General features: G+C 43.6%; 2 protein-coding genes across 5 annotated transcripts in view; both read right to left on the reverse strand.

Annotated features, from left to right (window-relative positions):
• Nucleotides 1-6,392: 6,392 nt before the first annotated feature.
• Nucleotides 6,393-10,096, reverse strand: LOC139789209 (zinc phosphodiesterase ELAC protein 1-like). 3 transcript variants are annotated; one of them, XM_071729721.1, is made up of 4 exons: nt 9,860-10,096; nt 9,679-9,741; nt 8,508-9,141; nt 6,393-7,160 (listed from the first exon to the last, which is right to left on the reverse strand). In XM_071729721.1, the coding sequence occupies exons 3-4, from the start codon at nt 8,725-8,727 to the stop codon at nt 6,622-6,624; spliced, it is 759 nt and encodes a 252-aa protein (XP_071585822.1). In that variant the 5' UTR covers nt 8,728-9,141; nt 9,679-9,741; nt 9,860-10,096; the 3' UTR covers nt 6,393-6,621. The 3 variants fall into 3 exon arrangements, with proteins under 3 accessions (XP_071585822.1, XP_071585824.1, XP_071585823.1); XM_071729723.1 differs by having other exon boundaries at nt 8,508-8,686; nt 9,860-10,094; XM_071729722.1 differs by lacking the exons at nt 9,679-9,741; nt 9,860-10,096 and having other exon boundaries at nt 8,508-9,672.
• A 4,851-nt stretch (nt 10,097-14,947) lies between these two features.
• LOC139789189 (NAD-dependent malic enzyme, mitochondrial-like) overlaps nt 14,948-25,351 on the reverse strand; it is a 30,600-nt gene continuing 20,196 nt past the window's right edge. For both annotated transcript variants that reach the window (XM_071729706.1, XM_071729707.1), the window contains exons 8-16: nt 25,009-25,118; nt 24,810-24,907; nt 23,985-24,098; nt 23,786-23,900; nt 22,340-22,482; nt 18,257-18,359; nt 17,597-17,667; nt 16,786-16,884; nt 14,948-16,132 (exon numbers count right to left, since the gene is read on the reverse strand). In XM_071729706.1, the coding sequence (XP_071585807.1) occupies nt 15,983-16,132; nt 16,786-16,884; nt 17,597-17,667; nt 18,257-18,359; nt 22,340-22,482; nt 23,786-23,900; nt 23,985-24,098; nt 24,810-24,907; nt 25,009-25,118 (1,003 nt within the window). In that variant the 3' untranslated portion in view covers nt 14,948-15,982. The remainder of the gene's footprint in view (nt 16,133-16,785; nt 16,885-17,596; nt 17,668-18,256; nt 18,360-22,339; nt 22,483-23,785; nt 23,901-23,984; nt 24,099-24,809; nt 24,908-25,008; nt 25,119-25,351) is intronic.

The raw sequence follows: 25,351 nt of genomic DNA on the forward strand, positions 1-25,351 counted from the left end.
CGCAAACTTAAGGCATATCAGTGGGAAAACAAACAAACAAAAAAAACCCCCACAAAAAAATCCACGGATGCATCCCCGTCAATGCGCGGCCTCCTAAATGCAGCCCCCCAAGTGTAAAACCCCACAAATGAGACCCCCAGAAGCTGTAAAAGCAACCCCAACAAATGCCCAGGGATGCAAATGCAACCCCTAGAAATGCACAGTCCCAAAAATCCAATCCCCCCAAATCTAAGGCCCTGCACCTGAAAGCCCCATCAATGCATGGTCCTGACAACACAACCCCCAAACCCCAAAAAGTAATCCCCATAATTGCAAAACCCCACAAATGAGGCCCCCAGAAGCTGAGAGCCCTGCAAAAGCAACCCCAACAAATGCCCAGGGATGCAAATCCAAACCATTTTTTTCCCCATTCCTCATCACCTTGTCCAGCAGAAGCAAAATTTCCCATGAAATTCAGCTGTAAAAAAAAAAAAAATTAATTAATTTCTTGGTGGTTTTATACCAGTTATATCTTTCTCCCAAAAAAGAGGGGCACAGAATATCAAATCTGCTGCAAAATGCAAAATATTTGTGTCAAAGAAACGGGGTGTTTGGCAAGGTGCTGTGACAGGCTGCAGGATGATGGAGATTTGTGAAAACTGTTGTATTGTCACACCAAAAAGTCCCTGCTCACACCAAGGAGTCACTTCCACATCCTGAAGACCTCAGTGATGAAAAGCCATGTAAAAAAGCTGCTATATTTGTCATCTTTCCCTGAGAAGATGTAATTGAAGCTTCTTCACAGCAGGATTTGCTGAGTCTGTTGCAAAATTATCTATTTTTAGAGGTTTGGAAGCTTTCTGGATGGGGGATGAGAGCTTTGGTTCACCAGGGAGCACGTCCTATGCAGGCCTTGAGGACCACGGGGGGAGAAATTCCAGCTGCTCAGAGGAAAATCCTCAATTTCAAGCAAATATTTTAGATTTCCTTCTGTTGGAAGGTTGGCTTTCAAGGCAGCCCATCACTGGAGCCACACACCATCACTGACCCTGGGCATTAAACATTTTTTCAAGGTGCAGCTGCCTTTCTGGGTGAAAAATTTGGGGTTTAAGAGAGGAGATGAAAGGGTGGTGGGAAATGGGGTGGGATCATTCCCCTCATTTCACAAGCAGGTGGGAACCAGCTGCAAATTCACCAAGGAAATCCCCAGCCATGAGGTGGCAGCTGGGCTGGGGGGGAGGTAGTTGAGTTGGGAGAGAATTCAGTCTGGAAAGACCTGAATTGGAATTATTGATCCTTCCAGTTGGACCTTGGAAATCACCCAGTCCAACCCTTAACCCAGCAGTGCCAAGGCCACCCCTGCCCCATGGCCCTCAGCACCACATTTCCATGGATTTCTGTCCCCTCCAGGAATGCTGGGGACTCCAGGCCCTGCCAACCCTTTCCAGGGAGAAATTGTTCCCCAGCTCCAACCTAAACCTCCCCTAAAGGGTCAGTGTAGGGTCAGGAGATGCCACCTGTCCCCATGGGGGTCCTGAGCTTGCTGTGCCACCCTGAGCTCTGCAGCCTCTGCACTTGGCTCTGGAGTGGCTCTGAGCACAGTTACACTTGGAGGGATCTCATCAGGGGCTGCAGAGAGTCACACAATCCTTGGGCTTGGAAAAAAACCTTGGAGAGCATCAACTCCAACCCTTAACCCAGCCCTGCCAAGGCCACCCCTGCCCCATGGCCCTCAGCACCACAGCTCCAGGGCTTGGAAATCCCTCCAGGAATGATGGGGACTCCAGCCCTGCCCTGGGCAGCCTGGGCCAGGCCCTGACAACCCTTGCCAGGGAGAAATTCTTCCCAAGCTCCAATCTAAACCTCCAGCTCAATTCCTCTTCTCCCATCCCTTGTTCCTTGGGAGCAGAGCCCGACCCCCCCTGGCTTCAACCTCCTCTCAGGGGGTTGCAGAGAGCCAGAAGCTCTCCCCTCAGCCTCCTTTGCTCCAGGATCAACATTCCCAATTCCCTCAGCTGCTCCTCACAATTCTCCGGAACCTTCTCCTTGTGCTCCAGACCCTTCCCCAGCTCTGTTGCCCTGACACAAGCCAGGATGCTGGTGGCCACCTTGGCCACCTGGGCACACCCTGCCTCCTCTTCTGTCACCCCCAGCTCCTTTCCCTCTGGGCACCTCCCAGCCCCAAGCCTGGAGCATTGCCTGGGGTTGGTGTCACCCAAGTGCAGGACCCAACACTTGGCCTGGTTGAACCTCACCCAAGTGACCTCAGCCCCTTGTCCCAGCCTGGCCAAGGTCCCTCTGCAGAGTTTTCCAAGCCCCAGGCAGAACAACCCTGCCCAGCTTGGTGCCAGCTGCAACATCCCTGAGAGTCCACTCCACCCCTTCATCCCTATCACTGAGCTGAACCAGGACTGGTCCCAGCACCCTGGGGAACACCACTAGGGACAGGCCACCAGCTGTCACCACCAGTCTCCAGTGTCCCCAGCTCAGCTCAGTGCCCAGGAGCCTCCCTGCATGGTGGCTGCTGGGGACACGTGATGAATCTTCAGGAAAAGACTGACCTGGAGATGAAAAGGATTGTGGTGCTTCACCAGGGAAATGCTGAGCTTCTTGCTGCCTCATATTAATCCAACAAAAACAGCTCCAACAAGAATTATTCTTGGGAAGGGACTTCATCAGCCATTAAGTCAGACTTTAAAAGGCTGCAGGGTGTCCAGAAAAATGGTAAATTTCCAACCACCTCAACTCCTTTAACTCCATTTTTCAAGGATTGAATGCTGGTATGAGCAGCACCCATTTCAGATGTTGTGGTTTAGCATCTGTCCCCCTTCCCCTTCTCCAAAATGTTCATTTCATCACATTTCTGCAGCTCGTTCTACTTCAAGATCCTGATCAATATGTTTTTATTATTAATAAAAAATACATTAAGCTGTTGGAGTCACTTTGTGCCAAACCACCATGTCAGTGAGACCTGCATTAGCCCCACCACCTTGCCAGAAATGAGATTCCTAGAATCAAGCCACCCAAGGTAAATAATTAATCACCTTTTCCTTATAAATGAACATAATTCAGGAGGAGGAAATTATTTTAAAAGTCTGTTTAAAAAAATCAAAACGCTCCCAAATGCAGATCATGTTTCTCCTGCTTTGACACAGAATCCCATCATGGACCACGGGGAGTGGTTGATACCAAGAGCAGAACCTCCTCTAGCATCAAGAATCCCTTTCCCAGCTGGATTTAGAGCTCTCCATCCTCATCCCAGAGCAGCTCATCACCTCGTTTTGCAAGCTGGTGGAGAAGGCAGCAGCAGGAAGATTTACTTGGATCAGCACTCACCCATTCCCTGAGCAGCTCCATGGACAATGCAGGAACATCTCAGCTCTTACCAAACTCTTCACGACTGATCTCCTCCCTCCTCCTCTTTCCCATCACATAAAAAGCTTCTCTTGCAGTTTATCAAGAGCTTGCACCAGCTAAAAAAAGGAACTAAACTTAGAGGAACTCTTCCAGGAAAGCAGAAGAATTTTTAGAGTAAGTTATTCAAAGCTAAAAAAGAAATAAATCTTCGTTTACATCCTCAGAATTTGTTCAAACATCCTCTGGGTCCCCCCAGGACCAGCCCAGAATCCTTTACCTGCTGGCAGACAAAATACCCTCAGGCAAATATATTTTAATATAAAGGAATTTTATATTAAAAATATAAATCGGTTCTTTGCTCATTAACCAATTAATGGAAAGATAAACTCATTGAGAAAACAGAGGATTTATGGTCCCAATTTTTCTGTCCTTACCAGCATCCATGTTCCCATTAATTTCATTCCTGGGATGAAATCTCCCTGGCAGTCAGATTTATGAAGTCATTTGGTATCCAGACTCAAAAGAGGGGACCATGAGAAGCAAAGACACATGGGTCTGCTAAGAGAGAGACCACTCCAGCCCGACTACACCTTGTAAAATATATTAAATTGAAAATACAGGAATTTCCCCTCACACTCAGTGTACCCTCCTTCACCAACATAACAAAAAAAACCCCCAAAAAATGTTTTTTAAAGTGCCTGTTCAGCTGCCCTTCCATACAGACCAGGCAACCTGCAGCTTTGCTTCTCAGCTTAGATGAAATTAGCATTTCCTCAGAAACTGACATTAAAAAAAAAAAAAAAATGCACTACCACATCAATTCTGTGCAACAAAGTCCCCAAACCTAATACTTGAAGAGGGCCTGATGCTTCCTTTGATAATGGCATTGATTGCTCCCCCTTCTGTATCCCAATTGATCTGTTCGTATGTAGGATTTTGATCCTACAACATATTCAGGTTTTAGAACCTAAAACAGATTCAGGGTTTAGAACCTAAAACAGATTCAGGGTTTAGAGCCTAAAATATATTTAGAGTTACAATCCTAAAACATATTCAGGGTTTAGATCCTAAGACATTCAGGGTACAAAGGTAGATATTTGATCCTAAAAAATACTCATGGCTTAGAAACTAAGACATATTTAGGGTTTATAGCCCAAAACATATTTAAGGTTTAAAACCTAAAACATATTTGGTTTTAGATCCTAAAACATATTTAGGGTTTAGATCCTAAGCCATATTCAGTGTTCATATGTACAATTTTGATCCTAAAAAATACTCATGGTTTAGAACCTAAAACAAATTTAGGGCTTAGAACCTAAAATATATTTAGGGTTTAGATCCTAAGCCATATTCAGGGTTCATGTGTAGAATTTTGACCCTAAAAAACACTCATGGTTTAGAACCTAAAACATATTTAGTGCTTAGAGCCTGAAACATATTTAAGATTTAAAACCTAAAACCTATTTGGTTTTAGATCCCAAGACACATTTGGGGTTTAGACTGTAATACATTCAGGGTTCATGTGTAGAATTTTGATCCTAAAGAATACTCATGGTTAAGAACCTAAACACAATTTAGGGCTTAGAACCTAAAATATATTTAGGGTTTAGATGCTAAGACACATTCAGGGTTCAAATGTAGAATTTTGACCCTAAAAAATACAAATGGTTTAGAACCTAAAACATATTTAGTGCTTAGAGCTCAAAACATATTTAAGGTCTAAAACCTAAAACCTATTTGGTTTTAGATCCTAAGACACATTTAGGGCTTATATCCTAAGACATACTCAGGGTTTAGACCCTAAGACATATTCAGGATTTAGATCCTAAGACATTAAGGGTTCATATGTAGAATTTTGATCCTAAAAAGCACTCATGGTTTAGAACCTAAAAAATACTCATGGTTTAGAACCTAAAATATATTTAGGGTTAAGATCCTAAGACATATTTAAGGTTTAGATCCTAAGCCATATTCAGGATTCAAATGTAGAATTTTGATCCAAAAAAATACAAATGGTTTAGAACCTAAACCATATTTGGGATTTAGATCCTCAGCCATCTCTAGGTTGTAGCTGTGTGATAGGATTGCCCTGATTTATCAGCTCCCTGTTAAAAAGGGGGCTCCCAAGCAGCTCCCCTTCTCTGGCTGACCACTTGTGCACCCTTCCTGTTCTATCACCTCAATAATCCAGCCAAAAATTATCCCAGAGACCATTATTTTGGAGGCTAGGAAGCACCAGAGGTTGTTCATCCCAGCTGGAACACAGGGAGGTTCCCTCCATCCTGGGAGCCCACACCATGGCTCCACCTCCCCACACCCTCATTTGGATGGGAACTGAAGAGATCCTGGAATTCTCAGCAATTAACTAACCACACCAATGCAAAAAAAAAAATAATAAAACCAAAAAAGTATTTCCCATCAGGATGCAGGAGGTGGGGAAGAGCTGAAGAGGTGGGCACACACATTGCAGGTGGTTTTAAGGTCCCTTACTTTGTTTTTGCCATCCTCTGGTTTGCAGCCGGTAACTGGGGAATTTTCAGAGCAGCTGGAAGTTGTTCCCAAAACTCTGGATCTCAGCTGGGAATGGGTTAGAATTAGGAATTTGTTGGTTGTTTCAGGGTGAGAGAAAAGGCAGGAGAGCAGGTGAGGACAACAAAGTTGCTCCTTTACTGTAGGAAACATCCACTGGGCCTACATTTCCCCCAAAAGCCACACCATGCTTTTTAAACTTCAAAATCTGAACTTTTTTGCTCTTCCCAGGAAGAGAATGCTCTGCCCCAGTGTCATACACCAACTCAGTGCTGCAGTGGGATGAAGTATTAAAATGTCTTCCCTAAAGTCACATTTAAAAGTCATCTACAAGTTTAAAGTCATTCACAAGGAGTCCCATGGACAAGCCAAGGGGCAATGGGCACAAGTTGCTCCTGGGGAGGTTTTGATTCATAAGAGGAAGATTTTTTTCCCCCTGAGGACAGTCAGACATTGGAATGGTCTCCCAAGAAAAGTGGTGGATTTCCCCACTTTGGAAAGTTTGATGTCTCAGCTCAGTGGGTGCTGAGACATCTCAGATAAACAATAATATTAGAAGGGTTGGACCAGATGGTCCTTGAGGTCCCTTCCAGCCTGAGATTCTATGATTCTAGGCAAAGGAGAATCAAATTCAAACGGATTGCAGAGGGAAACAGCAGCTCTAATTTGCTGAACACCTAGAAGGGTGGTGCTGAGAAGATCTCAGCTGCTTGTGAACCCCAATTTGTTACGTCTGCCGAGCACCAGAGTCACAGCTCAGCTTGAACCCATGCATTTAGACATTAAAAAAAAATTAAAAAGAGGAAAAAAGAAGCCAAAGTAGTTACCAAGGTCTTTCAGTTTCTGTACATTGAGTTTACCAGGCCGGGGCTTCTCTTCCACCACAAAGCCAAAGGAAGGAATTCTGTGAAACAGGCGGAAAGCTTTCACAACCAGCTGCTCATCCTCAACCAGCAGGTAAGAGTTCTCTGCTGGATCCAGGTAGAGAATTCTTTGTGCTCCTTGGGGAGATCCCTCATCTCTGTCCAAGTCAGAAAACTCTTTAAATTCTTCAGCAGGGCACTGGTCTCGTGTAGGTACCAGCTCGTGAACGCAGTAGGGAAAGAGGAGCTGGGAATGGGAGAGCTCCATGCTCCTCCAGATGAAATTCCCCAGTCCCAACGGGCCATAAACATCAATTTTTGGTGGTTTGGTTGGGTCAGGGTTGCTTTGGAGGCTGAGGGTACACAGCAGGCCAGGGAGGCCAAAAAAGTGGTCACCGTGCAGATGAGTTATGAAAATCTTGGTAATTCTGCCTATTGATTAGAAGGCCAGGAAAAGGAAAACAAACCAGAACAAGACAAACAAATAAATGAACACCCAAACAACTGGGAAATCAGAAGCAGAGAACAAAGGAGGAGGGAAATTCAACTAAAAACTGTGTTTAAGGGATAAATCCCAAACCACAAAGCATTATTTTTCCACGGTAGTGATAGGTTTGCTCACAGGGATTATTTTGGCTTGAATCATCAAGAAAAGCCTGAAAGAGAGGGAAGTTTTAGGTGCTGCTAAGCAAAACATGCTACAAGGATGAAACTGAATTGACTGGTGGTGTCTGCCACATTAAAATGCAAAGAAGTGCTGGAAAGTGCTTGTGCTTTCATACTTTACATGGAAACTGTGAACTAATAAGAAAAATAAAATTCATGTTGCTCCCTGGTTTGGATCTACAACATGAAACGAACATAATTATTAAAAAAAAAAGCACCCAGTTTTGATTTCAAGGCTTTTTAAAAGAACCCCACAGTTCCTGACTAGATTGTTCTGAATAGATAAAAAGCTGAACTAAAAAGATCTGATCTTTTTTTTCTTTTTTGCATCTGAGTTTGTCTCACTCCAGCTCTCAGACACTGAGCCCTGCCCTTGCTGGATTTAAAAAGCCCAGAATTTTCTCTCACTACAGACATATGGACTTTAACCAGGCTGCCTCAGTCTCCTACCTCAGTGAACTGAATTCTCAGCTCCTCGTGGGAGGGCATTTTCTGCAGCATCTGTTAGTCCAAATAGGAAACACAGAATCTCTTTGTTTTGACTGAAGAACAGTTTAGTAAAAATCACTAAATTTCATCTGATCATTTGGTGATTAAATCCCCACAGAGTTTCAGGTTTTGGAGGAGCAGGAGGTTGGCTTTCTGTTTATAATTCCATCTTTGCAACTTGAGACTCAGCAGCAGATTGCAAAAGCACAGCAACTGAAGGCAAACCTGGTTTCTCCTTTATTTGCCAAAATATTACCCCTGAGACACACAACTTTACATGAAAACAAAAGCACATTATTTATTGACAAGGAGACTCACAGCAGGTATTGTCTAGAGCTTTCTTCAGGCAAACACAACCCCCCCCAGCTGAAAAAGCTGGTTTGTGGTGCCCGTTTGAAAACACAAAGCCCAAGAAATCAAACCTGGAGAGAGTTTGGTTCCCAAATGCAATTCTTTTCCCAAAGGGCAACCAAGGATCACTGCTCAGCAGGTTCAGCAGCTGCCACCCTCAGACACTCGTGGCTGTTTAGCGTGTATTCAAATACCACCGGGACAAGGGATTTGGTTTAGATCTCATGAAACCTCTCCCCTTCCCTCACCAAAACACCTCCCAGCAGCACAAACCTGCTCTGAGGTGGCTCCTCATGAGCTGGGTCTGGGTTCCCTCTCCACAGTCAAAGAGCCAGCACCCCCCTTCCCTGCGGAGCACCAGCGCCGAGGCTCCTCTGCTTGGAGAGGGGTAGGCTGAGCCTGTGCCAAGGAAAGTGATGTCCATTGACATCTTAAATACGTTGCTGGCCCACCTGAAAGAGAGATTTTTCAGCTGTTGAACTTCTGTATGCATGCTGGGAAAGAGAGTTTTTTGCTTGAAGGCAGCCTGTGTGCTTCAGCGTGAGGTCAAGTGTCCCTTCCCTTAAAAAAAATACCAATAAAAACTTCCCAGAGTAGGATACAACTTTCAGACAATCTAATATATATATTTATTTCCTTTTGATGCCACTGGAAGGCTGCAAACATATAGCCCAAATGTTAAGTTCTTTGTTCCATTTCCTACAGAAACAGGCTGGAAACGTTCTCATCTTTAAACCCACTTCAATTTTCTTCTTCCCTTGATTTAAACTTTAAAATTTCCTACACGTTTTTTGTATCTAAAAGCCTTTTCAGGATGACTAACACCGAACAGCCACTGCTGACACTTGAAACACCATTCCTGGCCATCAGGAGCAGAATTTGCTTCCCTCTAAACAACTTCAGAGACCTGCAAGAGGCAGAAGTGACTGGATTTAGAACCAGTGAATCATTAAGGTTGGAAAGGACTTTAAGATCATCAACCCAACACCACCAGGCAACTAAACTCAAGTGCTACATCCACACGTTTGGGACAGCGGCCAAGTTTCTCTTTGACTTTGTGATAGCATCCTTGAAAGTGACTGATGTTTGACTTCTGGTGCCTGGTGACAAATTAAACACCAGCAAACCTTCAGGAAGCCTAGAAGCTGTGTGACAGATGAGGGGACACCTACAGCAGCAGAAGGAACTATACCACCAGCTGCCATACCCTAAATGCTGCTGTACCCAACATATCCAGACAAGGAGCCTGGACAGCCTGCAGGAGCAGGACAATTTTTGGGAAGCTGGTGAGGTGCAGGACAACCTTTAGGAAGCTGGTGAGGAGCTGGACAAGCTTTGGGAAGTTGGTGAGGAGCAGAACTCTGACCTGCACCCCTCAGATGCTGTCCCACCCTAGGGTTTGGGTGCTTTCTCCAGCCTCAGTCTTCCCAGACTTGGCTTCTACCTCGTTTTCAGCTGGATTCCCACCTCCTGTCACTACTCCAGGTGATTCAACAGCTTCAGATACCTTTTGAGAGAGAAAAAGAAAAAATTTAAAAAAAGTTACCATTTTTCTCAGACTTTGCTTTTGGAGAAGCCAAGAGAGCTCTCCTGAGGGAAGCAGCCCGGGCGCAAGATCACCTCACCTCAGAGAGAGGGGTGGGGGGGAAAGGATCGGTGCCCATCACGCCCCCAAAAAATGCAGAAATAAACATTTCTCTCCCTTATCCTCAGCCTACAAGCAGATTAACCAACCCTCAGCTGAACTGGTTTCATGCCGGGGCAGGGAACGGGCTGAGGGGCGGTCCGGAGCCTTCCCGCCGCGGGCAGGGGATGGCGGAGCTGTTAGGAAACGCGCATCGCGCAGGCTCGGACCCGGCACGGCCACGGCCACGGCCTCCTCCTTCTCCCCCTCCTCCCCCGGGAGGCGGTGCCGGTACTCCGACCCAGATCGCGGCCCGACGGGAAGGGCGGTTCCGGTAGCTGTGGGGCAGCCCTAAGAGAGCCCCGTCTGCCATGGGAGGGCAGAAGCCGCCGTCAGCTGCCGGTGTTTTATCGCTGGGACAAGAGGTCCCCAAGGTTCTTCCTAAAGAATCCCTGATAGGTTTGGGTTGGGACCTTACAATCCATCCAGTCCCATGGGCAGGGACACCTCCCACCCGCCCAGGTTGCTCCAAGCCCCATCCTACCGGACCTGAGACACTGCCAGGGATGGGGCAGCCACAGCTTTTCTGGGCACCCTGGGGCTCAGCACCCTCACCCCAAAGAATTTCTGCTGAATATCTCCCCTCAATCCTCCCTTTTCCAGTTTAAAGCCATCACCCCGCCTCCTATCACTCCATCCCCTTATAAAAAGTCCCTCTACAGGGACTTCATTTAAAGGACCTCTTTAAAAATGCTGCCAAGCAGCCAGGTGTGCTAGAAAATCAGCTTGGAGATGAACTTTTAATTGCTTCACCTGCAGCCCAAGTGCTTGTTCTGTTTGCTGATCACCTGTAAGGGGCTAAAGGGAAACAGGGAAAAAAACATCAGTGGTTTAGGCAGCTCCAGATCAATTCCATACGATTTTTTTTTCCCCCCCCAAATACACGAAACCAAATGTAATTTAGGCAAAGGGAATGCATTTTACTAAGAAAATAGAAGACCAGAATACACATTTTCAATAGAGTTACAACATTATAAAGGAGGGGAAAAAAAATCCCAAAACTAAACCAACCAACCCAATCAGTTCACATTTAAATACAATTTCAGCTTCAGCTGAGCAAAGACCCTCCCAGGGAAAGTCAACCTCAGGCAGCTGAGGGTAGAACTGTTCTCACTCCAGTAGACCTATGTTTGTATAAGGTAGATATGTTTAAGTTCCAAATAAACACAGCTGATGGTGACATCTTGATAAATTGGCCATCTTATTATGTCTGTGTAGACCTAAAAGTATTTTTATTCCCATTAGCATTAGAATTACTTCAAGAACAGGGAAGTCCAAGTCAAATCCACTCGGAGAGCTGAGTTCAACCCAGTGCCCGCTTCGTGTGCGGGAAATAAAAATGCAGGGCACAGGGTTCCTACAGATGCTGGAAGCTTTTCCCATGGGTTGTAGCCATGGTCCACCATGCCACCAGGTACCAGATTCCCCATGTCCCACCTCACTGTTAGCACATTCCTCTGGAGAAGGGAGGAAAAAGCTGCATCCTCAGGCAGTGCTGTGACTCGGGAAGCAGAAATCTGAAGTCTGCTGAGTTTTCCTCCTTGTGGTTCACCCAGAACATCTGCAGAACATTCCAATCCCACAGTCAGGTGTATTTTGGGAGTAGGTAGGTAGGTCAAGGTAGATCCACACAGAATTAGATGGCCCTTTGCAAACTGAAATAGTTGGCTCAAATTCAGCCGTCGAGTGGGCGCAATTAGAGCTTTACTCTAGATTTTCTCCTTGCTCCAGTATCCAGTGTAACACCCAGCCCTGCCTGTTAGGTGTGGCTGTTATGAAACAGGACAGCAGTACACATCAACTTCAAGAGTCCAAAAAAATGACAGTGGTTTTCTTAAACTGAGGAACAGCACTTAGAGCTGAGACAGGAGTCCAAACTGTGCAGTCAGATCTGAGAGTCTTGTACTCCAGGAGTAACAGCACTAAGTAGGGCTGCTACTGAAAAACTAAAAGGTGTTATCATTTATCTTTACAGCAATTACCACAGGAGTGTGACAAAGGGTTACTTTACCCCCTCCCACATTTTTTTATGGAAAAAAAAAAACAGTACAGAGGAACAGACCCTACCACAGGAAACCTGTTCAACACCCATCTGTGGAGTCGCGCATCGTTAGCACAGAACAACTGCCGACCATGGAACAATTGCAACATAAACCATGGGCAGCGACCGTGTAAAACAACACGAAACCAAGAAAAAGGAACTAAGAGGCTGTGAAACTTAGTTGCATCAGTCTGATAAGCATAAAGATTTCCAAATAATGAATGGCAATAGTACAACCAATCAGCTAGAAACATGTTAACCAATCAGATAGTAACACGTTACATTAATAGATAACTAAGACTATATAATGTCGAAAACTCTCATCAATAAACGGAATTTTGTTTGCATCAAACAGTCTCCCTGTCCCTCATTGCGACACCCATCTGCGTGGGAAGTGGCACTGTGGTTTAGGCTTGGAAACCAAAACACCAGATCATGAAACGTCACTGTTCACAAACAGAACCAGAACCTGACACCAGGAGTCACATTTTGGGGTTTTGAATCTATCAGACACATTTTAATAGTCTCCCCTCTACATGTCAAGTGTTGATCCGTGGGCATGAGCATAAAAACCTTTGTGACATCTTTGAACAAGGATACACACATTTAATTAAAAAAAAAAAACCCAAAACTGTGCTCCCTTTGCTAACTTTCTTCTCCTCTCCTAGACAGGGCTATATGAGGCTCAGTCCTGCTCATTTTAAGGAATCAAATCTTGGATAAAGCCTGGAAAAAGTCTGACTGACCTCAGCAGGAGTTTCTGATCCTTTCAGAAGTATTCTGTAAATCCAGAATTGTATCCTTCCAGAAGAGACACTAAAGACAGACTTCTGTACTATTTGGAGGGCAAAAGTCACCAGGGCTGTGTGAAGAGCTAGAATATTATTCATCCTTTAGGTGATATATTGATTTAAAAAGTTTGATTTACACTACATAGCATTAGAAAATGCAATCTGCTGACAACTTTCCCTTTGCATACTGTGTAAGAGAATTTTCTGTATAGAAGATTGGTAAATGCTTTTGAATAAGCCAGCAAATAGAAAAAAAAAATCCAGTTAAGCAGAATAAGAAACAGGCTGCTGTGGTTCCTTAACTAATATTAACAGTTGTAATCATTCAAAGATGAAACAGATCTGAAGAATACAGAAACCTGAAGATGTATTTTAAAAAACACAGTTCAAGATGAAAGGGAGACTGAAATGCAGTTAACACTCTGGGAGCTGGCATGTTACCTGGTGCTAGAGGAAGACAAGAGCTACACAATAAAGGCAAAATTCTGCAAGCCAGACATGACCCACAGAACCCAATTAAACCAAGTGAAGTCTAACTGGTACCACTGAGCTGCTGTAACTGGGATGGGTTAGAGACAAAGTGAGACCTTTTCTACTCCAGAGCTCTGACAAATCTGCAGCCAGGGCAGGGCTGGATTAGAACTGCAGCCTCAGAGTTGGTTCAAGATTTGGGTTTTTCCTCACCTGGGCACTGGGATTTTTCCAGGAAATCCTGCACAGGAGCTTCCTTGTGGCACCAAAGCCCTCTCCTCCCTAAAACAAGACTCCTGCTGAGTGCAGGTAATGCTCTTTTCCCAAGTGCCAGGTTTTCCTGAGTACTATTGATGCCCTCATTGCCTGAAATAATAATCAACAGATGGATGCAGAACTTTATTTTGTAAGATGGAGTCATTATTTAAGGAGTGATTGCCCTGTCTCATCATTCTCAGCCAGGACACAAGATCAGTGCACATGGGGTATTTTTATTACTCATCTGCCTAATTATCAGGTGGGCAGAAGGGAAGAAGTGGGAATTCCCAAGGTACTTGAATCCAATGTTGCAGGAACCCCACTGGCACACTGCAACAGGCTTCAGCTGGAGTTGAATTTTTCAGAAGGTAAAAAGAATTGGTACACTAAATAAATAATTGCTCAGTAAGATCACAAATTTAAATACAATAAAAAACAGGCATAGCAAAAACAGACCAAGACACACATGAGTGTTTTTACAAAAAATGTTGGGGTTTTTTTTTTTTTCTTTTTTTTTTTTTTTTTTCCTACATACACTTACATACACAAGTTCCAAACCACATAGGTCACCCAACTTGGAACTCAGCATTTTGAGCCCTACCAGACAGCACTTTACCACAGTTTGAACATGCAGCCTATTCCCCACTTCACTATTTTCTGTGTTTAAATAATCAGTCTTCTTTCCTCACACAGGTAAAGCCTTCCCAAAGTTGATTCATCTTTTTCTCTAATACAGAAACCTAATTTTTAAATCAAGTATTAGGCAGTAAGTGGCAGAGACCATGCCTAAGGAGGTAGAGAGACTGTTTTGCCTATTGTATTTTGGGCTTATTCTTCATTTTCCAATATAAATGAGGATAGGAACTGAGGTGCTTGTCAGGGATAAATCCTGAACAAGCTTTATTTCATCTCTTTGGATTCTGGCTTCAAGTTTGCTAATATAGCCCTTTTACAATCTACTCTCATCCTTTTTCACCCTGATGCAGCAATTACCTTTATTTCTGTTCCTGCCACATCATTCTCACCACAGAGATGAGATGCAGAGAAGTCACAGCCTGAAACAGCCTCATGTCCCTGACTGCTCACCCAAAGTCTGAGCTTAGGGGACTCAAACCTGCTGGTTTGAGTCCATTTCATTTTCAAAATGAAAGGAAATGCACATCATGGTGTCTGTATCAAATGTGCCTTGCAAGGAAAAAAAAAAAAAAAAAAAAAAAAAAAATCAACTTGCATTTTTTGTTTTCCCACAGAAAAAAACCCAAGAAATTAAACCTGTAAACAGAGTGAGGAAAATTAAGTGATCACCTTCAAGCTTGTGATCCTTCAGGCCCTGTGTTCACTGGGCACCAACTGAACTGGATGGACTGGACTGAGAGCACAAGAAATTTTGTAAAACCTCTAAAAATGTGCCTGTCAATAGCTGTCTTTAACACTCTCTGTTCCAGCTGCCTGGGAGGGTTTGTTCAAGGTGGCACATGAGTCCACTGAGGAGTTTCCTTGTCAGCTGTGTCACAAAAACATCACACCCAAGTCTCTTTTTTTGTAAGAAGGTTATGCAAGGGAGAAAATTTAAGCTTAGGAGCCTTGAAAAAAAATTAACAAATGAAACAAAACCCCTTTGGTACATCACTTTGGAGCCTGCTGCAGATAATCTTGTAAAATCTTGAAAAGATTTCAACAGACTATTTCAAATCCTGCCTTTAGGTGATAGAATTTATTCTGCAACAGCCTTGCTTTGTTTTTAAAAGCTATTAAGTGATTAATATTCTTTTCAGGCTTCCCAAGGATAACTTTAACTAGTTAACTGGTTCCCTTTTTTTTTTTTTTTTTTTAAAAAAGACTTCACTCAGTGACATAAATGTGAGATGCTGCAGATCCCACAGCTCCATCCCACACTGCTCTTCAGACCAAACTGAGGGAAACAGAGCAGCCAGTGCCACCTGGAAGCCTGGACATGGGCATCTTGAAACATCAGACAAAACAGAAAGCCCATTAGAGTGTTAAATAGGTTTTAAACTGCCTTCTTTTTTTTTTGTTCTTTGGGTTGTGGGGTTTTTTTTTTTTTGGACAAATGCTCTCTGGTGATGTCACCCTGTGAGAACATCAGGGCAATTAGAAGACTGATTATTAAAAGCAGAAATAAATCATTCTGGAAATCAGCAGTGATGAGAGAGCTGTAGTTCATCAAACGCACAGAGCTAAAAGATCATTAATGGAATTCTTCAGCACAGGGCCAGCTCTAAGCTAGAAGTGCAATGGCATTATTTAAATTCATCTTGGAGAGCTCTCTCATTCCTCTGATCCAGAGAGTTTAGCAGGTACTTGGGAGAAAGGGAGGAGAAATCCATGGCAAGTGAAAAAAAGGGAAAAAAAAAAAAAAAAGAGACAACAAATCGAGCGAAAAATAAATTACAGGACTCAAAGATGATGATTTAAATTGGTCTGGAAAAGGGATCCCTGCAGAGTAGAAGGTACTGCCTGAGGAGTGTGATCTTCTGAGGCATCAGTGGACCTTAGATTCAGGCCAGTCATAGACATCTGGCATGAAGGATTCATACTCATAGGACCAAACCTTTGATCGGATGTACCGGTTCTTGTCGGCGGGCTCAGGGTAGTGGAAAGCCATGTTGTTGACATACAAAAATTCCATAACCTGGGAAAAAATTCCAGAACCAGGCAGGTTTGTGCCTGTTACCACGTTCACACAACACCCAATGCTCTCCCTAAGCTATATTTAGGACACAGAGGTAAAGACAAACACCAAAATCCTCATTTTTACAGCTCCTGAATGCTTTGTGAAAACTGAGGTTGAGAAAGCAGAGAAGGAAGATTTGGAAGTATCCAACAAACCCAAGATTTTTCCAAGTGTTTCTAATGAAAGGCACATGGAACTGGGTATTTGATACCAGACTGTGCAGTTCAGGAGGATAACCACAGAATGGTTTGGGTTGGAAGGGACCTTAAAGATCACCTAGGTCCAAACCCCTGTATGTGTAGGATCACCTCCCACCAAGACCAGGGTGGTCCAAGCCCCAACTGACTCCTTGTTAAAGCACCTTTCAAACACTCACAAGGTCCTGTGGATGGAGCTCTTATCTCTCATCAGAGAGAAAAGCCTGAGCAAAGATTAGAAGCCACAAACTCTTTTGGTTCTTCTCAGATGCTTCCTACATGGCCCCAGACATCCTCCCCCATTGTATCCGGTGTAACTAAAATGATTTATCACTTTTTGAAGGGGCAGGAGGACCAGTTGAAACATTTTGGCTGTAGCACAGAGGACAATGTAGACTTATGCTTCATACTCACCTTGACAGCAATATAAATAGAAACTTCCCTGATATTGGACAGTGGAGGATAAAGTCTTCCTTGTGCAAGTTCTTCATCGGTCAACTGCTCTGCCAGTGCCTGAGTTAGAAAAACAAACAAGTTCTATTTACTGCAGCCAGAAGGAGATCAATAACATGCTAAAACACCTGAGAGGAAACAAGTTCCAGTGTTCTTACACCTTGAGTGCTGCCAAAGCACTAGAGTAAGGCAGTCAAACCCCAAAATTCCCTGCAATCTGTGCCCACGCCAGCAAACTCTGCTTGCAAGCATTCAGCCAAATAAGATGCTATTTTTTTGGAGGCTGAACTCTTTCTAATCATGGAAGCTCCAGAAGCACAACATCCCTGCAGGACTGCCTGTGTCTTTGGCCAATTTATTCAGTGGTTGGTTACTGGATGTGGGAGGTGCTCCTGCTCCAGAGGGGAAAGGCAGGAGAGGATGGGAGCCTGGGGATCACGTGCAACCCTGACCACACCACGAGCTATGGAAGCTAGAGTGGGGCAGGAGGAGGAGAGGCCTGCCTGCTGCCAGACCTATGAGCTGGGAGGCAGCTTACACCTGGATAAATTTTCTATTTGGGTGCTTAGTTTCTGGATGAAAAAAAAAAAAAATTAAATTGCAGTGGACGCTGGTATTTTTCACAATTTTGTTTGATCAAAATACAGTTTTTATTCCATTGGGGAAGGATAAAACCAATAGAAAACAAAGAGAAGAACCACAGAGAGTTAAGAAATTGCCCATCATGTCAACCCCCATCAGAATCCACAGCCTACTCTGCTTCCACACTTACCTTAGCAGCCTCTAGGAAAACCTTATCACTAATATGTCGAACACTGCTGAGGATCACAGCCAGAGCCACTCCTACAATAAAATTAGTGCCAATTAGGGCCACATCATTTTAAAATCTGCTGCTGAGAAGCTGCCAATCAACCCAGAACAAGATTTTTTTTTTTTAATCTCCCCACAGCACTCTACACACATTCATGTAACTTACCATGTCATGGCTTTTGACAAGGGGTTGGAGCTTTCCAGCTCAGGGAGGAAAGGGAGAGAAAGGGGAGAGCAGGGAAATATCCCTACTGCTTCTTTTGTATGCTCACTTGCACAGAGATACCTTCAAGAGGAGCATGCTGACATTTATTTTCTCCTTCCCCCCAAAACAAGCAGAACCCTTAATGCAGCAGCTTTCAAAGCCTTTAATAACAAACACCCTTTTGTTTTCTTAGAAATATCCAGCTGGGTGAGCTCACTGCATGCACACACCTAAACTCCATCCTCAACTGATTTTTTTGCATTCTTCCTTCTGGTTGAGTTCTCAGCTTTTAAATGCTGGTGTCACCTCTTCATGCTGCTTCACTAACTCTGCCTTGTGTAAGCCAGGGAACCCAAAAAAAAAAGGGGCTAAAAGCCTAGGTTTAAAAGATTAAAAGATGACAATTTGATTTGTTACCTGGAAATATGTAAGCATTGTTTCCTTGGCCTGGTTTGAAGGTTCTTCCATCTGACAGAGTCACCAGCTCAAAGGGACTGCCACTGGCAAACAAGCAACGGCCCTGTTAAAAAGAGGAAAAATCCCAGTCAGTACCATGGAATGATAAGGTCAGTATGAAAACAGGGAAACCAGGGTGCTGGTGACCTTAGAGCACCTTCCAGTGCCCAAAGGGGCTACAGGAAAGCTGGGGAGGGACTTGGGACAAGGGCAGGGAAGGATAGAATAAGAGGGAATGGTTTCAAACCAAAAGAGGGGAGATTAAGATGAGATTTTAGGAAGAAATTTTGGTGCGAGGGTGCTGAGCCCCTGTGCCAGGTTTCCCAGAGAAGCTGTGGCTGCCCCATCCCTGGCAGTGTCTCAGGTCAGGTTGGATGGGGCTTGGAGCTGTGGGAGGTGTCCCTGCCCATGGATAAAAGTTGGAACTGGATGAGCTTTAAGGTCCTTTCCCACCCAAACCAGTCTGTGTTTCTATAGGGTCCCACAGAGGCTTTAAACTGGAAGAGGGAAGGTTCAAGCAAGTTCTTAGGAAGAAGTTGACAGAGTGACCTCCCTGCCACCTTGGACTTGGTTTCAGAAGAACCCCCAGCAGGACTGAGCTCTGCAAAGCTGCAGCCTCAACCATCAGATGGACAAAGTGGGTTGGGAGGGGGACACAGCCAGGCACCCCAACTCCATCCCAGTTAATCCCAGCTGAGCAGCAACCTCACTGGGAACACGAGTGGGCACAAGGTGCAGACATGGGACAGGCTGGGGTTATAAATACTATTGAAATTTGACACAGAGGAGGGGAGAAAAGAAAACAACAACAGTTTCTGCAGTCCATAAATGCAAGAGATTTGACCCACTCTGACCTTCCAGAGAGTCCAGTTTGGGTTCAGCCACAACAGGCCAAAAAGTTGGGGTTTTGGCTGCTTAGTGGCTGCAGTGTTAAGTCAAGTGCAAAAAGGCAAATGTCAATAACATAATAAAACCTCTTAGTGACTTAACTCCCAAAATGACACCAACCAAACCCAGCAGGGCCTGAGAAGGACACAAGCACCACCTGCACTTTTCTGCTGCTGCAGAGCATGCTGGTTCTGCAGCCAACACCTGGGAAGCAAAAGAGCCCAGCACACCCACTGAACTGTGCAGCTTTCAGGGGAGCACAACCTATTGATTTTATCATTTATCCTTCAAGTCAGCAATGACTTCAAGCAGCTACTCAGACACAGCAAATAAAGCACTTGCTGTGTTAACCATTAGTATAACCATAAGCAGCTCTCAGGAACCATGGCCAGGAGCCACCACGGTGGGGACTGAACAAAGGGAAACTGGAAGAGAGTCCAGGAACAAAAGATCATTTGTTTCCTGCTGGGTGGGAGGGTGAAGGAGGGACTGCTCTGTCATTCTTGTATTGCTGAGGGCTCTAAGAGGAGTGATTAAGGCAGTTTGCTTCTTTTTCCTTGGAAAATAATTTTCGACACAAAATGTGAAAAGAAATGGAGAGTCTGGAGGGTGAAATGCACCCTCCATGTGAAAAAACCCTTTAAGTAAAAACCCTTTGACTTTCTTTTGAGTAACAGGTTTAATAACATGACTTTAAAATACTTAATGCCCCCCAGGATGAGAAAAAATTACCAAAGAAGCTGAAGAAGTGTTTGAGGTGTACCCATGCCAACAGCTTTTTTGTGTAAGGAGCAAAGCCCAGGGATGCACTGAAGGAAAGGACCAAATGACAATAAAAAGGAAAGCCCAGCAAAATCCCACACAATACACAAGCACTACAGCTTTTCCAAGTGCCATCTAGTGGAAAAAACCTAAAGGCAGTCAGAGAGGTTTTTCTAAGCAACTATCCTTATCTTGAAGAGGGAAATATTACATGTTTTGAAGGGGAAGCAGTGGATAAACTGGGGATGTTTCAGAGAACTGTTCTGAGACCAAACAGGAGATACTGAGGAAAGTCTAAAGAGCCAGAAACATTACAAAAATTTATTAATGGACTGGAAAAAATAAAGATTCCTGTTCATCTACTGACCAAGAAGATTTAATTGTCCAAATAACCCATATCTATAAACAATAACTTATGGAAAATCATGAATAAGAGGATATATACATCCAATAAAGAGAAAAAAAAACCCCAAAAGATCCTCTCTCTGTTTGGCACAAACCTTTTAAAGAGGTTTTGCCCCAGAATACTTCAGTGAAGACATGTACCAAACCCCAATCTAACCAGCACTGCATCTTCTGCAACAACTGCCCTGAGGTCCATGGCACTCAACACACAGCCATGGAAGACTCTTCCCTGAAAACATCTATTGCTCTCTTGATATTCTGTAGAAAGTGCAAGGAAAAATTAGGCTGAATCTCCTTTTAGCAGTGCTGATGACCTCCTTTAGCCACCAGAGATGCTGGTTTGTTTGTGCCAGCTAAAAGCTTGGCTGTGTTACTAACTTGTGTTTATAGACATTCAACATATTGGGATTTAATTTTATATACTTAATATATAAATCAAAAAAATATATAAATCAAAAAAATATATAAATCAAAAAAATATATAAATCAAATATATATATAAATCAAATATATATATAAATCAAATATATATATAAATCAAATATATATATAAATCAAATATATATATAAATCAAATATATATATAAATCAAATATATATATAAATCAAATATATATATAAATCAAATATATATATAAATCAAATATATATATAAATCAAATATATATATAAATCAAATATATATATAAATCAAATATATATATAAATCAAATATATATATATATATATAAACACTCCCCAGCTCACTGCTCTGGCTAATGCAAAGTATCCAGGAGATATTAAACCATCTTCACTCTCATCTACTGGTACAAGAAAAGGTCCAGATCTTGTCCAGAGGCTGTGTGAGGCTCACTATGGACCTGAAAATTTCTGCAGCAGGAATTCTCTCCAGGATGATGGGCTCAATAGCAGGGAAGAAAACCTGGGTGCCTACTGGAGAAGAAGTTTTACCCTCCCCAGTTGGAAACCAACCCCACTGAGGTCATGCAAACAGTGGGAGTTAGCAGGGGTCTGTAGTTCTGCCTCAAGAAAGGAGGAGAGATCTCCACCTACTCCTTTTCAGTCTGAGTCACTGGATTTGGGACTGTATTTAGGAAAAAAAGAAAAGAAAAGAAAACTAAACACAAGTCTATTGATGAGCTCCACCCCTGCAGTCTGCAGGAGAGGCCACAGGGAGCTGGAGGAAAGGCATCACCAGCCAGCTCAGTCTGCTTGGTGCTCCCTCAGCCCTACCCTCCTTCCCCTCAGGCTCTCCTCAAAAATGATAATTTTTTTTATATAAGAAGTTGTGCAGAAGCATGAAAGATTTGGATGAGCTGGTGAGAGTGTTTTAAAAAGAAAACACCACCCCAAAACCTCAAAAGTGTAATGGCTTGGAGGTAAGAGGGCAGAAGGAGGTGTTTTTATCCTCAACACAAGGTCTGGGGGGCCCAGTCCCCAAGGCACAGGCACTGTGACAAGGGACATGAGGACAAAGAGCCACCACCCTCTGCTGCACTTGAGAGGTGACAGTCACTGAGGTCTGACCTGCAGAGACTGGAAATGACAGAGTGCAAAGCAGAATTCCTTGACTGGCACAAGGACTTTGCTCAGCCATTAACTTTGTAAAGGTTGCACTCAGTCTCTGTTTGGAGGTTAACATGTTTCTTTAGAACCCAAAATCATCAAAAAGCCTGGTGGGGAACAAGCCAGTTGATCAAAACTGTAAAACAACACCTCATGGTCATTCTCTTAATAAGTAGTAACAAGATTTAGGCTGCTTTCAGCTTTGCAAAATGTTTAAAAAACAAGCCTTGTTTTGTTTTGTTTTTTTTTCAAATCTCCATTTCCTTCTGCCAGAAGACAAGAAAAATCTGTGTTATTATGTCAGTAAGTCCAAATATTAATAAAATAATTAGAGTGCTTGCCTTCTCACAGCAAACAGTTCCTTTTAAGATGATTCTATGATCATTCTTTCACCAAGCAGCAACCTCTCTAAAGGTTTCATACCTCTGTTAATGTGTATGCTTCCTCTGCTGTGCATTCAGCTTTGACTGTGGGGTTACTTAGTGCAAATATGATGGGTCTCTCATTGATAGAGGCCATTGCTTTGATCACATCCTGAGAAAAGAGCCTCCCAGCTCCTGCAACTCCTGGAGTGAGCAGAAACACAGAAAAACAGTGCTTGGGCAGATGACAGAGACTGCAGATGAAGTTCATGGCATCCCTGAAGTCTCCCACTCTTGAGCAAAGCTTTTCCAGCAGCAGGAGGTGGAAACCAGGCACTGGCTGCTAAAAAATTCTCATTCACATCTAATTAATGTGGCCCAAAAGCCTATTTTACATCACTTTTTTGTGTTTGTTATACTGATCTGTGTAAAGAACATTTATTACTGCCCTGGATATGCAAGTGGGAAGTCCAGGTTCTCCACCAATGATGTGTGAACAACAAACAGACCCTTGGCATTGGTATTTCTGACCACACCCAGGCAGAAATCCATAAAAAATGCTGTGCATTTGTACACTGGCTACAAACTTCAGGGTGGCTCCTCAGCCAAAACACCAAATAAATCCTGGGCAAAAGAAACTGCAGGGTTGTATCAGGAAATACCTGGAATCCCATCTCTGCAGACAGCCAGAGTTTGGAATCAGTACTGACATATGTCAGTGACCTAATAGGTATTGGTGACCTGCAGGATGAAGTTGCTCCTGCTGCTGGAAAAGTCTGGTGAATGGGAAAAGGAAGGTCAGAAAAAAATTTACTCCATTTAGGCAATTTCTGTAAAGCAGAAAACAGGGTATTTGTGACTGTTCTTCCCTTTCTGTTGGAATGTGTCTGGGAAAAACATTGTATTTTTGTCTTCATGACAGTTTGGGATCATTGTCCAGGCTGGACAGGGCTTGGAGCAACCTGGGCTGGTGGGAGGTGTCCCTGCCCAGGGAAAGGGGTTGGAACTGGATTAACTTTAAGGTTTCTTCCAACCCAAACCAGTCTGTGACTTTTTTATTAATTTTTTTTTAAAGGCAAAAGTGACTCCTGAAATAAAATCTGTGAAACTGAGCAGTTTTTTGACATGGGGATTAGAAAGCTGGACTTTTGACAAGGGCATGGAATTACAGGATAAAGAGGAATGAGCTTTAAGGTCCCTTCCAACCCAAACCATTCCATGATTGTGGCCATGAGAGTTTTCCCTTGGAGTTTTGTGGCTCAGAGTTTCTTAGAAAGGTCCAACACCAGGTGGACAAGGACTGGAAGAAGCAGTTACCAAAGACACCAAGATCCAACCTGCAGCCCAGCACATCCCCAAGCAGCAAACAGACTTCAGATTTCCATCTTATTCACACCTCAGCAGGAGGCAGTTCACTGGCACCAACCTTCTGGGGGCCACATTAGCAAATTAAATGCAGCAAATAACCAAAGGGTGGAAACAGAGGAAGAAAAATAACCTTTCTTACCAATGATAGCTGAAGGCTGAAGTATATTCACTGCCTCCACAAAGGTCTTTGGTACCTTGTCTGGAGCCTTGTGAGTAAATGGTTCTTGATTGGAATCCACCTTTTGCTCTCGACCCTGTGGATAAAAAGTGAATTATTTTTTGGGGAGGACACAAAGCATTGGCTACTGTGGTAGTTCAAAGCATGGTGAGTCCCTTACCTGAACCAGCAAGCCAAATTTGTCAAACATCCATATTCTCCTGTAGGCTTCCTCAGCAGAAACACCACTTTCCATCATAGCCATAACAATGAGGTTTGCAATGCCCAGGGCAGCCTTGGGGATGAAAAGATTTGGGGTTTTTAACAAGTCATAAAAAAGGGTCTGACGTCACAACAGCCACCCTTTTTTCAAGATTCCCCACACAAATCAGTCAGGAAGTCAGTTCTGAAACTGTGTCCCTTCTCTTGGCTCCTTGCACATGCTGCTACATCTGGCAGGAGAAGTGAGAGAGGGAAGCACAGAGCAGATACCTCAGTGCTCAGGCAACATCAACCAATTATTGCAATCTGGACTTTCCCTTGCTGGAGAAATTGGCAGCTAATTAAGTTTATTTTGTCAGCACCAGAGAAGCAATTTTGCTGATCCACCAAGAAGCAGAGTGCTGGTCCTGATGCTGCTGCCCCAGTGACTGTTTTCTGCTGCCAACAGCCACTCATTTAACTGCACTTCTCTCCAATTCTGTAAAATCCACAGATGTCTCTTTCCCCTTTCTTATTAAAGCATGATTTCATGAGAAATTCTCCTTCAGTGACACCCAAGTCCCTGGTGCTTATTTCAAGCCCATGGAAGAAAAGTGGAAAACTTAAGTCCTTGCAAATGTTAAAACATCTCTCAATTAACCATCTTAAAAGCAAGTTGCTATCTGTTAATACATTTCAGTTGGCTTCATGTAAAAAATTCTGCAACTTTCAGAGAATGTGGCTCTCCACAAGTCCTACAGAAAATTAAATGTTTTGCTGCTGCAGAGCCCTGCAGAGAACTCACCTCTCCTGCCCCAAGGAACAGCACTTTCTGCTCTGCAAGTGGTTTCCCAGTGGCTTTTTGTGCTGCCAGCAGTCCTGCCAAGGCCACTGATGCTGTCCCTGTGAAAAGCAGCACAGGTAGGGGTTTAGGCAAGTTGTTGTTTGGTTTGGTTTGTTTTTTTTTTCCTGAACGTTTAGGGGACATAAAGCAAAATGTTTACCTTGAATATCATCATTGAAAGTACAATATTTCTCTCTGTATTTTCTTAAGAAGCGAAAAGCATTGTGGTTTCCAAAGTCTTCAAACTGGATAAGTGTGTTCTGGCCATACCTACAGAAGATGGCAAATATTCCTATCACTAGACACAACAAAGAAAGAAAACCAGTTCAAAACAAATCCTGTATACAGTCAATTATCCATGGAAAGAAGATGTCCTCAGGCCTTTCACTGTTCATACCAGTTCCACCTCTGTCCTGGGAGCATTTCACAGATAACAGCATGTTCCAGGGCACAGTGAAAAACCACTACAGAGCCAGAAATACAGCCACATCACTTCTAGTCCT

Source organism: Heliangelus exortis, chromosome W (genome assembly GCF_036169615.1).
Source record: "Heliangelus exortis chromosome W, bHelExo1.hap1, whole genome shotgun sequence".
NCBI lineage: Eukaryota > Metazoa > Chordata > Aves > Apodiformes > Trochilidae > Heliangelus > Heliangelus exortis.